Here is a 16990-nt window from a genome sequence, read left to right on the forward strand (position 1 = left end):
AAACAAGACAAAGTACAAAAATATAAAGATTAAAAAGAAATTAAAAGACCAACAGAATGAAATTTTAAGAAGTATACGTACATACAAGGTTAGAATAAGAATAGAATAGAATAGAATAAGTGTAGCACAGAGTATACTGTCCATGTCATCACCCAATATAATATTTCATCTTGAATGGAAAGCATCAGCTGTGTGATTTAGTCTTGATTTGCTCTAATGGTGAATTCCTATGAAGTCTAAAAGGACTATATTGACTTTTTTGGAGTTTGGCCCATTGATCACCTTTGTGTCTCTGGTAGATAGTTCTCTGGTTCGGATGCTAACACTTTACCATACAGTATGTTAAGTAATCATAGGCGATCAGCATTATCCAAAATAAGTAGATAACCCTTTTAGTAATCCAAAGTTGGTATTGGGCTTTTAATTTTTAAAAAAAAGCTGCCACTCATCCATCTCAGGTGGAATCCGCCAACGTCTGGAGGAGGCAGAGGATCATCAGCCTGACAATGCTGCTACTGAACAACCATCTGCAGGAGAAGTCGGGGTCTAGTCAGTGTTATGCCCGCTATTGCTGAGCAGGATGATGATGTACCAATGTTGGACTTAAGCGATCCAGACCAGTGGTTCTCAACGTGGGGTCCGGGGACCACCAGGGGTCCTTGAGGGGGTTCCAGGGGGTCCCACAGCAAATTGATAAATTGTTAAATTTCAGCATTATTTCATTTACAAGAAGTTAACACAGTTAGAGAATGTAGGAGAATGACTGTTTTGATCATAGTTTCTCTGTTATATCTCTACCTACAGTACAGATAGTCATGGAATTCTGGACAAAATCATATCTAGCAATAAAAATATTCTCAGATTTGGGTCCGAGAGACAAAATCTCATCAAATGGGGGTCCGTGGCTCTAATGTGGACTCAATTAGGGGTCCTTGATATGAAAAAGGTTGAGAATCACTGATCCAGACGATGCGAATGAAGTACAGGGAAACAACAATCCACATCCAGTTCACGGCGAACAAAGCAACAACCCAATATACTCTGGCCGTTTCCACTGTCCACAGTTGGGGAAAAGCCTTCATCTCCATACCTGTTGAAAGTCTTCCATGTCTGCTGTGACCCTTGTTGAGCTCTGGGAGGAGCAACAAGCACATCTCTGCTCTCTGAGGCCAACCAGACACAGCTGTGCACCATCAGCCTCTGAGTCTCTGAGCTCTCATCATTAGGAATCAGCAATCTCATCAACCATTGCTCTGTTGGCTCCTCCACCTGTCCAGCCTTGCCTTTGCCTTTGTTCTTTTGAGTGTGTTTAAAGTGACTAATGTACTGGGTGTATTGCTTAATCTTTAGATGATTGATTTAGTTTTCCGTATTAGTTTGTGCAAATATTATGTGTTTTTATAGTGTGATTCATGGTCAATTCCAGTGCTTACCTGGTTTGTTGTTTGTGTGTTTGGGAATCAACTCTGTTCTGTTTAACTGAGAATTTGAGTTTAACAACATATTTGTGTTAAGCTGAGCACATATATTGAGTTGTTTGTCATATGGAATCCTCTGTTTGCATAATTCACACAGAGCCCACCACTTGACAAAGCCAAAGGGAATGTACAAGCTATACTGAACAAAAATATAAACGCAACACTTTTGGTTTTGCTCCCATTTTTCATGAGTTGAAATAAAAGATCTAAGACTTTTTCTATGCACACAAAAGGCTTATTTCTCTCAAATTCTGTTGAGGAAAAAGTCTTCGATCTTTTATTTCGACTCGTGAAAAATGGGAGCAAAAACAAAAGTGTTGCGTTTATATTTTTGTTCAGTATAGAATACATTTCCTCTTGCAGAATCTGCCACCTCACTCTCCTTAATTCCAGTGACTCATGTCCCAAAGCTGAATGTCCCTAGACTCCAGCCCTCTCTCTGAATAGGTCATACCTAAAACAATGCCCTTTTAGAAGGTTTTAACCAAGCAGTAGTTCATTCAGTGATAATGAGAATAAGTTACAATATTTGAGAGCATGAAGGGACTCAAGGGGTAGGTGTGTAACCCATATGAAATATTCAGTTACTACAGGGTTCATTCTATGAGCGTCAGTTCACATGATGTCCAGTAGAGGGCGTGCTGCTTCTACTCAAAATGCTGAGTGTCAGCAATAACATACTGATACATAAACCAATCAGAGTATTGTGAAATGTTTGTATATTGCATTTAGTGTCATTTGTGTTCATGCTAAATGTAACGTTTAGCTAAGCTCATTGTGTTCCACCTGTGTCCTGTAAGGTAACAGTTAGCATTTATTTCATGGTGGTAAAAGGTTAATTCATGCAAGTGAAATCTGATATAGTACATGCTTAAGTGTGAATATAAGAACTTTATCAGTTCTAGGCAAGACTATCATTTATTTTCAGAAGGGAAATATGATAAATGTTATTTTAAAGCTAAAATAGAGTCGACAAAGTCAGGTTCCAATTCATCAACGGAGCAGTCCCAGGTTGCCCACATTAAAGGGGAGTACCATGAATTACAGCATTCAAATTAGCACAGTCATTCTTAAAATAAGGAAGTCAATCAACAGGAATTGAATGTCATACATAGTTTGCTCAGCCTCTCACCTGAATTCAACCAATCAATAAGCAAACCATACAACAAAGGTAAAACCCCAGAAGACAAAATACAAGACATGACCCACGGTGCAGAGCAGTCACTATACTTTATTTTAGGGGAGGGGGGGAAATAGCATACATTTTCTTCTGTACAATATTCAACAATCACTTCCAACCAAGCCCTGAAACAGTTTGTTAAATACTTGCAAAACAAAAAAAAGGAAAAGATGGCATGTGTATCCTACTAAAGTGGGATGGCCATTTTTGCCTGCCGGTGGAAAAGCGCGGGGCAAGGCGAACGCACCTCGGTGTACGGTGACATCCTTACTACTGTGTTGTGTGGAGGAGAAGAAGCAGAGCCGGCTTAATGTGAGCATTATTCCACTGGAGGGTGAGGGAAGGGGAGAAAAAAACACCCCCAAAAAAAAAACCCCCCAAAAAAAGAAGCAAGAATCGCAGGTCAGATGTCAGTGTTGTGTTCTCCCCACACTGCGTGTCACGGCCTGCTGTCAACACTGATGGATGCTGGGAGAATGTCATGAGAATGGTGAGCACCAGTAGGGATGTCTGAGGTATCTAATGAACCCATCCAAAAAAAAAACACAAGAAGAAGAGACTTCACCAGTGTGGAAAAAAAAAACGTCCCAAGACCTCGCCGCTTCCTCACACAAAGGGAGGTTAGTGTTCTGAGCCTCGGACATAAATTAATAAAACTGTAATTTTTTTTTTTTCTGTCATTTTTTTTTTTTTTTTTACAATACCATCGTCATATAAAATAAACATAAATCTTTTTTTTTTTTAATATTAACATTATAAAGGATTTTCTTTTCGCCTTGAGACCATAAAAAACAACCTCATGCTAAAATCACAATCTAAAACAACATTCATATGTACATACTGTGCATTTTCCATCCAGTCATCTACTAATATCAAGAGAAGGGAGGGGGGGGGGGGGGTTTGGCTTCCATTAAAAGGGGGTAAAACGTGGGCGAGGGTTTTCGTTAAGACCGTGTCCAAGAGGCATGTTGCGTGCTCTTTCGTCACACAAAAACATGTCGACTTCTGCTCGAGTCGACCCAGATTTACATTAATTTGGAAAGGGGGGGGGGGGGGGGGCATGGATGCTTGCAGAGCACAACAGCAGCAGCAGCAGCTTCAAAATGGGGGGTAAACTACGGATAGAAACGGCTTTCGACTTTCCTCTTTTGAGTGTTAGTGCTACGGATAGCAGGTCCTTTTCACAAACATGGCTGCCGTGCTTCCGTTGCCAGCAATGTTAAAAAGCCAACTTTTACTCGTTTTGTGTTCCAACTTTTACTCGTTTTGTGTTTCAACATAATGTATAACACAATACAGGTGCTGTCACTGACATCTCTTTCTGTTTCTGTTGTCAGACGACTGTATAAGTAACGGTCACAAAATGCTAACCGGCTAACGCTAATTTCTGTGCTGTTATCATTTTGCGACCCTCGAGCAAATCACTTTTTGAAGAAAAGAAACATGAAGATATATCAATGACAACAGCTGTATTGTGTTATACATTATGTTGAAACACAAAATAAGTGACACAGACAGAGTTATGGGCGACAGAAAGTTAGCTTTTTAACACTGCTAGCAATGGTGAGAACCGAGCTATATCCTGCGGAAGTACGGCGGCCATGTTTGCGAAAAAGGACCTATACAGTAAGTAATATCAAAATGGCAGCAGTTGCAAATATAACTCCTCCCTGCCTCTCGGAGACTCCTTTGTTGGCTTCGCATAAAGTCCGTAATCGCCGCCACAGAGCTAACGGCATCGATGGATTCAACACAATCAGACGGCAGACACCTCCCTGTGAGCTTGAGGATACCTGTCATAGGGCTGCTGTGTGGACTAATGCTTCACAAGAAAAATAGCTGAGGATTCCTTGGTGGTGTTGCGGCCATTTTGAACCCAATACTTGTGCTAACGCACGTCCACGCGCCGCAGAGCCGGGGCGACCGTCCCGTCTAGTGCTCACAACGGCCAGAGGATGTTCCGGTGCTTCAGGTTTCACAGAGCTTTAAAAAAATAACCGAAAAAAACCCGCTACAGTGAAAGTGAAAGTTGGCAGGCCAGTGTTAGCTCCAACTTTGATTGCATACAGTTCAAACTGAGTAGAAACATAGCGTTAGATCCCTGAATGTCTCCCTGTTTGTGGAATAACTGAGGTTTGTTGGATAGAGTAGAGGAGTCGAGAGCGGAGCAGTGAGGTGGGTGTCCAGCCAAAAGCGTTTCGTTACAGGCCGTTCTCCATGAAGGTGCTACAGCTCCTCAGACTGGATATCAACCTTCTGCTAATGCCGCGTTCACGTCGTGTCGGATTCAGCGTAAATACAAGCAGGGGAAAAAACGTTCACGGAATTCCAAGTAGGACGAGGGATTTTTTTTTAATCTATGGAACTACTTGCCATTATGAATTGTGGAAGTGTGTCAACACAGGCGGCAAACACTGCAGTGAATCTGCTGATGTTAGCAGTCCAAGATAATAAAAACCTAAATTATCAGCTATATTTACACTAAAACAATCAACTCTACTCTAGTTCAATAACGGTGCATTTTTTGACATCAAAGGTCCCATATTATTCATTTTTCATAATTTTATTTTCTGGCCCAGGATAAGAGTAATGTTCTTCAAGATGTTTTGCCAATACATGTAGTTTAATTAAAAAGGTGAATTAAATTAAACTGAATAAATGTGAAGATAAGGCCTCACAATACTGGACTCTGATTGGCCGACAACAGAGGCACTGAAACAAAGTCAAATTTTAATGTCTTCACTAAAGAGATGGAAACTTGAATTCCTATAATATGGGACCTTTAAAGCAAACCTTTAAACTAACATCATTGCTGCAATTGGCATCCAACCGGGGGGGGGGGGAAGGCATGTGACCTCCAAACACGGAAACGATCGCTGTACTGCAGTCCTGCCTGAAAATTATTTTTCCAATTCATTTTCAGAGGTGGAGACATTCTGAAATGTCTGTCACACATAGACTACTTTGTCTTTTGAAATCCCATGATGTTAGCCATTTTATTTTAAGCTAAATTTGAGTAAAACGCCAAAATCAGACAAGCAGAAAACGGAAGACGCCTCTTCTTGTCTCGTTTTGGCTCTTGCGGTGTTTCTGAAATTCGTACATTACTATGAAACGGTGACCGTTTATAGCCTGGTGTTAGCGTTCTGATGCAACTTTGGGATTGAATGGGAGTGAATGAGGTAACTGAGAGGTACAGTAAGGTAAACTGATTTAAAAATATCTTTAATCGTGAAGCATGGATGCAAAAACTGTCACAAGAAACATCAAAGGGATGGAAAATGTCAAAAATGAGCAAAACCTCAAATCACGCTGCAGTGGTCCTTTAAGCAGAATACCTTATGGACAAATTATAGACTGGCCAATAAACTGTGCTTATGTCATCATGCTTGATTGCATCTTGTTCTTTCTTTAAACAATGAGGTATTAGTGACAATCTATCTACCTCCTACAATAATTCACAGCCATTGATCCTACTGATTGTAATGGTTAATTTATTTATCCTTAATCAGTCTGGCTCCATCAGCTCTTCAATTGCACTAATCGTTACTATCCTGAATCCACCCGCAAAGATCCACAATGTCAAAACTGTCAACTATCCATTGTTTTTGAGGGGTGCAAGTAGCAGTATGATTTTTTAGTTATTGTGGGGAAGGTTTCCATGTTAATTAAGCTACTATTATTTCATTTACATAATAATTCAGCCACCAATTAAGTACTCCCCAACTTGTTAACCAAATGAGGATGGTATCCCCATGACCGGGGTTCCTTTCAAGGTTTCCTCCGGCCGAAAAAATAGCTACAAATATTAAAAACGCAAGTGTGGAAGATCATCGGTGGAAGGGACTACGTGCTGGAAGGACTTCAGAATGTAACGCGTGCGACCGCTTCTCATCTACGTCAATGTTTTCCCACCCTGGCTGTTACCACAGTTACAGCTGCTACTGGTCAACAGTGCGGAGACTCGATGGTCAGAGGTAAGCAAAATGGCGACCAGAGTGTAGAATCAGTGCCATGCCGTGTCCATTATTTATTTATTTTTTTTACGGTTCCTACAAGTTAAAACGTGACCGCTTCCAGGTTATAGCACCAGATGTCATCCCGTTCTTCTGCTTCTCCCCTCTGTGACGTGAACGCGGCATTCACCCAACAGCCGAGACCTGCTTTTTGAATACTTTTTTTTTTTTTTTTTTTGTGTCTGAAATACCACGTAGCCAAAAAGGAGAGGAAAAGCCCGCTGGGTGGTGAGGTTAGTTAACGAATAGTGACACCGCCCGCGACCGAATCGTATCGGATCTCAACCCGCTATCCCCCCCCCTCCCACCCACCCAAAAAAAACAAACACGAGAGAACAATGCCGACTGTAAAAACTTAGCGTTCGCACACCCTTTTGAGTGAAAGGTGTCAAATAATGGCACGAGAGAGGACGCCGAGTCTCGAAGCGAAGAGTTGGGCCGTAGATGTTTCCTGAGACGCTTTGAAATCCGGTGTGGGCGGCACACCACGAAACAGAAGGTACCACAAACAGGGAAGGGAGAAAACCGACAGGATTACAGTGGATGGACATTTCAATTTACCCACACAAAAAAAAAAAAAAAAAAAAAAAAGGGGGGTGGGGTGGGGTGGGGTTCTACAACAGACACCAGTGTCACACTTTAGAGGCTCAAAGAAGAAGGAGGAGAAAAAAAAAAAAGACATGCGTTTTAAATATTCCATGGACACCGCAAAACCTAAAAAGGGGGAAGTGCTTTCAATTATTTTTCTCCCTCTGATATTCATATTCTCAGGGATTTTTCTTCTCAACAGGGTTAGAAAGGTGGAACTTTTGGTAGAACAACTGACACAGTCACATTAGAACAGCAGGGGCAACAAGGAAATACACAGAGAAAACTACTAAGAAGGCAGAAACACTGGTTTGTGAATGGCCATTTTTTTTTTTTTGTTGGCATACTCAACAGTATTATTTCCCCCCCCCCCTGTGATTTAAAAAGTTTCAATACCAAACAGGTCATCTGAATGTTCTGTAGTGGTCTATTAGTGTTACCGAGGAAATCCTTTTATTGAAATTGAGGTATACCTGGTTGAGAGAGGACAACTCCTGTTTTTTTTTTTTTTTTTTTTTTCGCGTGATACTCAGATGGTTCTTTGGTTTAACTGTCGCCTATGGACGAGGTGAAACTGGGTGGGGCCGCTTCTCTGGTAATGCTTAATGAATGGGAGTTCATTAAGTCATTATTAATGTTGCGTAGTTCTTGGCTAAATTACCGTAATGCAGCAACACCTTTTTAATGCTAAACGTGGATGATTTTGCAAAAAATTCAAACGATTGTCTTTTTGACCACCGGACATTTAGCCTGTGCAGAAGCCAAATTTCATGGGTGTTTGTGTGGCAATTACCAGAGAATCAAACCATGCATTCCAGTTCCTCCTGGTTCTTAGACTACTCTCATGTTTAAGAACCACAGATTTATCATATGAAAAAAAAAAGACAAAAAAACAAACAAACAAAAAAAAAAAAAAACAGAAATTATCCTTTAATGGTAGTTTTCTAAAGAAATGCTGCGAGGCAAGTCTGGATAAATAACCTTGATTACACTCTTTTCTTTGACTCACTCTCTCAGTTGATATATATGTATATATATCTATATATATATATATACAGCAGCGATACACAGACATTCAGAAGCTGTTTCTTATTGGCATTACATAGTCATTCATAGAAACACAAAAAAACAGCAAATGTGTCTAAAAACTAAGTTGCCCTTTTTTATACTGAAATGAAACGAACTGTTTGTGAAGGATTCTTTTCTCCACGCAACCTTTTTCTTAGAAAAAAAAAAAGTCTGAAGCCTGTCCAGGAAAGTTTTTCTTTTCCTTTTGACTAGAAAAAGAGAAACTTATAGCCTAAGGGTCAACCTTAAAATGACGTCCATTGTCAGGGTGCTGGATCAGCGGTGGTCACCCTGCGAGAGGGATCAGCATGATTGAGTTTCTCCTCCGTCCTGTCCTTGTGTTTACCAAGGAGCCAGCTGTTAGTCTGTAGGCACACATGTAGCCAAATGCTACAGGAACCAGTTAAGAACAGGAGCTTTGGGCCACGCAGGCCCTCACTTGATTCACCACAACACCACGTCTACAATCGGCGACGGACGCAGTAAAACAAAAACGAGTCACAGCTCTTTTTTTCGCTCAGGGAGTGAGTCTCTAGGTTTCGCGTCTGCCTGTTCAGCGGTCCCGATCGGTTCTCAGCCTAGTCATAGGCTGGACTCTTTAGGCGGGTAGTCCACGTTGGTGACCATGGTGACCACTGTGACGATCTCCTCGGGCGCCGTGATGTTGGTTTGCCGCTGCATCTGCACCACGCGCTCCTCCACGCAGCCCGCCGACAGCCGAGCCTCCGCCTCGTGGTCCCAGCATTCCTCGATGGTCTCGCACAGCATGGCCAGGCCCTGGGGTCAGACATCAAACAGACGATACCCGTTATTACCCATGATTCCTGTTTTCATTCAGCAAAGAATGAAAAGAAGAACTTTTCAATATTAAAGAGTAACTAAGCCCCAAACCCAGAAATGTGGTGAAGCCTGACATCTAATGGTGAAAACAAGGGTACTGAACTGGCCATCTGCTATTGGCTGATCTTTGGTGCCAGGTGATGTCACCTTCTATAGTGTACAACAGGTGGTGACATCACATGTTGTACACTATAGAAGGTGACAACGGGTGGTGACATCACCTGGTTTAGTTACTCTTTAAGTATTGTTAAAAGTACTGTTTTAAAAGTGAAATCGGAACCAGCACCAGTGTCCAAACATTTCCAGCATTACTCAGTCCGACCATCTTGACACACAAACACACCCACCTTCTATATCACAAGGACAGACAGCCCACAGGGCTTGTAGTGGCCGGAGAGAGCGAGAGGCCAGACACAATTAGCTACATTAATCTACAGTTACAGACAGCGAGGGAAGGAAGCAGCGCAAATCAGTCTGAAAACAGGTACGATGGAAGACACTGATAGTGTAGAAGCAGTGAGAAAAGAACTACTCAGCACCAATTTCAGACAGAAATGGACACTATCTAGTAGACTGGGGTGGGGGGGATCTGGCCACAGAGAAGATATCACTCTCCAATCAATAGCAGTCTGCTTTGGGCTACTGTTAGTATGCTCTCTAAACAAGAGATTCAGACAACGGAAAGTAAGGTCGTAATCGCGTAGGATGATTTTGAACGCCACTGCATCTTTTTTTTTCTCCCAGTTATTTTCGATGGTTTGGTCACAGCAGGTGTGTCTCCTTCAACAGACGAGACTCGTGAACTATGCGCCTTTTTGCATTACGTCAATAGCAGACAGAAAAAATTAGCAGTGCCTGAAGGGAAGGATGAAGCCTCTTACAGTTTCCTGGTGAGTAACGAACTTTGGCTACATCCTCCGTGTCAGAATGGGCTCCTCATCTCCCTTACAAGCTAGATGAGTCTTGGGAGTTGATCACACTGCGAAATTGGCCTCCCTCCCCGATAAGAGGCTAGGAGTAAGGCGGGTCCGTCCACAAAGTGGATGGTCCAATCGTGGATGGCAGTGATGGAGTATGGCAGTGTTGACTGTGTCGATAAAGCCATATTTCCTGTTATTTCAGAATTGGAGGGCGTACATGCGTTTACCTTTTTATCGGTGGAGAAGAAAAGGCACAGAGGGAGAGCCCAGATGTATAAATGTGTAAAACTGGGTATCACTGCCACGCATCTTGATGTTAATAAGGACTCCGATATCATCCAGGCAATTTTTTTTTTCCGTAGCCTGTAATCTTGGTTGCTGAATGATAAATGGCGGAACATTTGGTCTTCTACCTCGTTATCAAGAAAATCTGTTTGAGATTGCTGTGGATGAAGTTCACGTCACATAAATATTGCTCTCATGTGCTAAGCCACATAACCTTGTTTACCAACAATATCACAGCTCTAGAAATGATTATTTGAAACTGAATCCATATTAAAAATAATCTATATCAATGTCTTTGGCTTTCTATCACTTTCTTGCGCTGCACAACTCAAAACTTTTCAACCAATCACATGTCTTACAGTGTGATAGTGGTGAAGTGCTATTTACCGAAGCTGCACTTTCTATTAAAAAAATAAATAAAACAAAACAAAAAACACGTCTGAAAGTCTGAAACAAAAGCATCTAAATTTGGAAATTTTAAGCTCCACTTGGCAATTTCACAGGTTTGCGGCACCAAACGGCAGTGAGAGGTAAACACTTGAAAAATTTGAACCTCAATAACCCGACATCAATAAACTGCACACTCATGTTTGCAAATCTGGCGAGTCTGTGATGCTTTACACCAAAGGATAGGCAAAAGATCTGACATTTGTGAATCCAGTGTTCTCTCGCTCACTGCTGTTTATAGGAGACACTTGGATTTTCCAGTGTGGAGAAGATTTCCCACCAGTGTCCGTACCAGACACCATCATTTAATTTGGGCAAACAGGGTGAATCTGCGGCATCTCAGTTTAGTGGGGATGGGACGCTCTTCTCTGTTGAAGCCCCGGGTGGATTTTTGCATTCAAATCTTGCTTAGTGCAGCAGTACTCCAGCCATGCAGGTAGGACTTGTCAAGAGTGCAGAGCGAGGCATGCTGGGTAACGCGGTCCCCTACTCACCGCATGCTTCTGCCAGCACTCCCTGAGTGTGGGCCGTAGCTTCTTGTGGACCACCACCTCCTGCATGTCTTCGAGGGAGGGATGTTGGCCCACTTCCTCCTCGAATGGCAGCATGTACTCGTCAACTGGACCTGGATCAGATGGAGGAGGAACCATCAAACACCTTAAGTTAGTTTTAAAGGCTGCATTACAGTAAAGTGATGTCCTTTTCTGAACTTACCAGACTGTTCTAGCTGTTCTATTATTTGCCTTTACCCACTTAGTCATTATATCCACATTACTGATGATTATTTATCAAAAATCTCATTGTGTAAATATTTTGTGAAAGCACCAATAGTCATCCCTACGATATTGTCGCAATATCGATATTGAGGTATTTGGTCAAAAATATCGTGATATTTGATTTTGTCCATATCGCCCAGTCCTAATTACAACTGAACATTTAGCCCACTTTGTAGAAAATACCGAGATATATATCGTGTATCGCCATTCAGCCTAAAAATACCGAGATATGATTTTTGGTCCATATCGCCCAGCCCTACCTGAAGTAGATGGACGCTCACCAAATAGCACTTTTTGGAAATGGGTTTGGAATTATATTGATTCATTTCAACGGAGAGGCTCCAAAGGAGACACTTGAAGACAAACTCCTCATTGGCCTGTTCATTATTCGATAATGAAAACACACACTCCCTTGTTCTGCAAAGTCAGTATTGGTCCACAGCAATAAATCAATAAAGGTACCAATAAATCTATAAGAATTGCAACAGAATATTTCACACAGTTACAAAGTCCAAGACGTGTGTGATGTTTTGGTGGTCTAAGTCAATGCATGGGAGAATCCCAGCTAGAGTATAGCAAGCTCTGGGGGTTGATGAAAGGCATTCTGGGAAATGTAGGAAATCTCTAACCACCTGTAAAGCAATTGACAGCACAAACTGATGGTGGATTTTTCCTTTAACGTTATATTAGCACACACTACGAACCCTAACGAAGGCTACTGCAGATGAAACACAGGTTTATTTTTTGTCATTCCTTTCTGAGCGCACGTGGAGTTTTCTACCCTCTCCCAAGTGTTCTCACCATCGGCAGCCTTGCAGCGCGCGGCCAGCTCCCACAGCACCAGGCCCAGGGCGTACATGTCTATCCTGAGGAAGGCATCGCGCTGGAAATTGATGGCCCCTTCCAGGACCTCGGGGGCCATGTACCTCCTGGTGCCCACCTGGAATGCGAGGAGAAACACATTTGCACATATGGTAAAAGCCCCAACTGCAGCACAGCGGATGGGTTATGAAAGATGCAAAAAGCTCACCGATACAAATGATTGAGTTGAAAATAGATAGAATAATATTGTATTTCTGATTGGCAGAGCTGACTACAGGCTCTTGACTTGTATACCCAAAATGCAACCAATGTGGCAGGAACAAGCTATAGTAAGATGCTGTGAAACATGGAAGAGGCTCCATCTATCTCTTAGAAGCATTTGCAACACGCATACAAACCCACCATGGCTGATAAACATGGCTCCAGAAGCAGTGAGACTCGAGGTCTGACCTTCATAAGGATCATGTGATCAAATTCTTCCATATATAATCTGCGCTATAGGCGACCTAAGATAAAAGCCCTCATTGACCAATATGCGTTATCAGTGCCTTTTTTGTGATAACATATCGTGAGACACAAAGTCCACATGGCTTCACATACACAAGACTTTGTGTGTGAGGTTTTGATAAGCACGTTTTACAATGTTTGTTTGTTACTATTTGTCTGTGTGAGATTAGAGCTTTGTGAAGCTAAAGGGATATTTTGACATTTGGAAGTATATTTTTTTTTGTCACATCATGGGAAAACAGTTTTTGGTAACACTTCAGATTAGGGAACACATATTAACTATTAACTATGGCTTTTCCCTCAATAGTTTAATAATTTCCCTCAATAATATGTGATATTAGCACCTTATAAGCCCCGTGAGCATAGAATACTAAAAGCCCAATTCATGTGCAACAGCTTCCTTACTGACTGCTACAAGCACTAATTAGGAGGCTGTTGAGGGAAAACTCATAGTTTATGGGCTATACTTGTAGAATACAACAGTACAGAATAAGGTGCTAATAAGTGGTTTGTAATGACTAATAATAAACCAATACACTAATAATATGCATGTTAATAAGCAACTTGTTAATAGTTAATATGTGTTCCCTAATCTAAAGTGTTACCCAGTTTTTACATTTGTGCTTCACTTACCCTAAAAGCGCCTCTTTAGCGTTGTTAGCATTCGTCATTGAAACCAATGCGTAGCGCTAACCGCAAGCTAACAAGTTTGCTTATGACCAGTGGCTCATTTGGTTTGAATGCCGCACGCACAACACTAACATGCCAATTTTCGGAGGTGGTAACTGAAGCAGCAATACAGAAACCCAAACTGTCACAAGCGCACGGTGAAGGAAAACAAGCCTATAACTGAATATGTCCAGTTTACAAGCAGAAGCCACCGGGCCGGCTCACCTGTCCGTGCGTGTCTCCGGCAGATTTACCCGCCTCGAACCTCAGGGCCAGGCCAAAGTCGGCGATGCAGGCGGTTAGGTTGGACTTCAGCAGGATGTTCTTACTCTTGATGTCCCTGTGGGAAGAGACGAACAGACGCGTTGGGACCGATTCGTACATCCGAAGGAAAAGAACGTTGGAGATCTGTAGGGGCTGGACCCGAATATTCGACTATTCGGATATTCGTTCGTTGGGTAGGTATTCGGTTTTCAATTTTGTTAAAGTTTTTTTAAATGTAATTTTATATGTAATCCGTAAGCCGGTTGCCATTGACGCTGCGAAGCAATTTCTTTTTTTTTTTTTACTTGCATTCAAATGTCAGTCACATTTGCTGATCGCCATGGTGGCACAAAGAAAAAAGTACGACCTGAAATTCAAGCTGTCAGTTTCAAATTTGCTGAACAAAACCCAGGAGAAGCAGCAGCAAGACATTTCTCTGTTGATCTTTTTTTTTTTTTAAATCTTTTTTCTAAGGTAGGCTACCGGTATTTTGATATGGGGCTCTCTCTCTGTCTCTCTCTCTCTCTCTCTCTCTCTCTCCCTCTCCCTCTCTCTCTCTCTCCCTCTCTCCCTCTCTCTCAGGCTATTAATTGCCCCCCCCCCCCACCCCCCACTGTGGCCGAAGCTTCGAATATTCGCTGTTGATTACCACCGAAGCTCCGAAGCCCAAAAAATGGTACTCGGGACAGCCCTAGAGATCTGTTTGCCGTGCCGCCGGTGGGAGGTGCGCACCTGTGGGCGATGGCGGGCTTGTGTCCGTCCTTGAGGCCGGGGATGTCCTCGTGCAGGTAGGCCAGGCCCCGGGCCATGGTCTGGGCTATGTGACACAGCTCGTTCCAGGACACCACGTTGGCCTTCAGGTAGTCTGTCAGAGACCCCTGAAGAAAGCAGCCGGGACACTGGTTAGTATTTACACACACACACAAACACCTTTCTCAGTGCTGCATGTCAAAAATGCAAAAGTTATTTATTTTTTTGACAGACTTTGACTTTACAGATTTTGTGCAATTCATTTTCAAGACTTTCCAGACCTGCACAGGGTCTCTTCCACTCAGGTGAATGGTTGGGAGCCTCAACTCAAAGTCATTACGCTACAGACACAGGGGTTTTTCAGCACGCATTACTCTCTAAGTGGTTTTCCTTTCACACATAAATGAAAATGGAAAGTGTCTTTTATGTTTTGCATCTTTCCCTTTGCATAAGACACCGTATCTTTTCCTAGCATGAGAAATGAGTTCTAATAATACCACCTTGCTCCGGGCTTCTCAAAGGGCTTTAGTAGCTTAATGTTTGTTCCCGAAGATTGCGTGTGCTCTGAGAGATTCTTCAATCCCCTTTCCCGCGATCACTCTCACAAAATGAGCACCTAAGCTGCTCTTAAAGGCAGTGGAAACCCTGGCACAGCCTGCTGTTACTGTATGTGCAGCCCTTGTTTCACTGACTGGAAGCGGGTGCGTTTCTTGTCGTTGTTGTGTGCCAATTACAATGGCTTGTGATACAAGAAAAAAATAAAATAAAAATAATCAGAGCCATCTGCCAGTGTTTTAATTTTTTTTCCAACTGGCAACATCTAACCACTAGGGGGCAGGTTGAACCAGCATATTTTCATATATTTTTTCTTAATTTTCAGACTATTGGCACTACCAAGTGCACTCCAACAACCAGATACACATGAATATAGAAAAGCAAATCTATGGCTCCACTCTCCATGCTGAAAAGATGTCTTTCTATTTGTTCTGATAATGAATATCTGATGTTATGTGAAATCAGTTATGACACTTTCAATCTACCTGTGGGTGAACTTATTTAAATATATGCCTGCATTGTGTTTTCCTGCTCTCCCTCTCCATCTACCATTTCCCGCTCTTCCTCTTACATTGATCATATTGTGACTGGACTGCATCCAGGCCAGTATTCCTATCACAACGTGAGCCTGACCACTTATGATATGTTCTGGCTCATCGAATTACAACGCGAGTAAAATCCGACTCTGGAGTTTCCAGACCTGCCAGTTAAGCCTGTCCGGTGCAGTGGGATGATTACAAAAAAAAGTGTATCGGCATCCCCTGAGCATGTGTCAGCATTCGTCTGTAGACTGTGATTGTAGAGCTTCGGTGCGGCCAGCAGGGGGAGCGTTTACCTTCTCGTGGTAGGCGGTGATGAGCCACAGTTCGATGTCCATGTTGGTGCCTCTCTTCTCGGCGCCGATGAAGTGGAGCAGGTTCTCGTGTCTCATGCCGCTCAGGTTGTAGATCTCATACTCGTTCTGCCACGACTGCTTGTCCTGAAGGTCCAAACAGACCAAAAAAAAAAGACATAACTTGCCTCACATTTTAGGCATTCAGCTGACGCTCTTATCCAGAGCAATTTGTGAGTGCAACAGTAAAATAAGCTTAAAATCTTACATCACCAAAGTTACAAGCAACTGCTAGTATGGAGGTCAAAGGTCAGGATCTTAATGTCCTTACAATATATCTGGCCACAGATAGAGACTTCTGTGACCAGACCTTACATGACCTAATTTATGTAAAGTAGATGAGGGCTAAAATAAATAATATATAAATAAGTTAAGTAAGTAAAAAGGGGGTGGGGCTAATAAAACACAACCTCGTCTGCTCCCATTGGTGGAGCGGGGGTGCAGTGCATGTCAGCGTGCGCTCGGTGGTTAATCGAGGCCACGAGGGGCTTAGTGGATAGTGATTGGCCTAAGCTAAGGGCCTGGTCAGCCTCAGGGGATTAAGGCTTGGAGCTTTAAGGCTGACCCCCCCCCTCCACCACCACCACCACCACCACCACGACCACGACCACCCACACAACCACCACCACCATCTCCTCCCCCCTGCAAAAAAAGATAAAAAAAAAAGACACAACAGGGAGAAAACACACACACACACACAAATATATACACACACCCCTACCTGAATGGGGAAGATTTTGACGGCCACGTAATCGTTGAGCAGCTGAGCCTTCCACACGCAGCCGAAGCGCCCCCTGGCCTTGATCTCCAGCAACTGCAGCGGCTTTTGGCCCAGGATGGGAGAGGGAGGTATGGGGCCCGGGTCCTGTTGAACCATGTAAACACACAGCACCAGTTTAGTGACCTGTTTCCCAAACCATACCTTGAGCTGAC

The 16990-nt window shown here is 42.7% G+C and overlaps 1 protein-coding gene across 1 annotated transcript in view; it reads right to left on the minus strand.

Annotated features, from left to right (window-relative positions):
* Window positions 1-7005: 7005 nt before the first annotated feature.
* The window catches only part of acvr2aa (activin A receptor type 2Aa), a 46122-nt gene continuing 36137 nt past the window's right edge, over window positions 7006-16990 (minus strand). Inside the window, exons 5-11 of the mRNA XM_071522158.1 lie at window positions 16779-16922; window positions 16001-16144; window positions 14593-14738; window positions 13822-13936; window positions 12400-12538; window positions 11317-11447; window positions 7006-9107 (exon numbers count right to left, since the gene is read on the minus strand). Of these exons, the coding sequence (XP_071378259.1) occupies window positions 8913-9107; window positions 11317-11447; window positions 12400-12538; window positions 13822-13936; window positions 14593-14738; window positions 16001-16144; window positions 16779-16922 (1014 nt within the window). The 3' untranslated portion in view covers window positions 7006-8912. The remainder of the gene's footprint in view (window positions 9108-11316; window positions 11448-12399; window positions 12539-13821; window positions 13937-14592; window positions 14739-16000; window positions 16145-16778; window positions 16923-16990) is intronic.

Source organism: Centroberyx affinis, unplaced genomic scaffold, assembly GCF_046629955.1.
Source record: "Centroberyx affinis isolate AG114_WGS23_722 - 3 ecotype Tasmania unplaced genomic scaffold, CSIRO-AGI_Caff_v1 ptg000962l_1, whole genome shotgun sequence".
In the NCBI taxonomy this organism is placed as follows: domain Eukaryota; kingdom Metazoa; phylum Chordata; class Actinopteri; order Beryciformes; family Berycidae; genus Centroberyx; species Centroberyx affinis.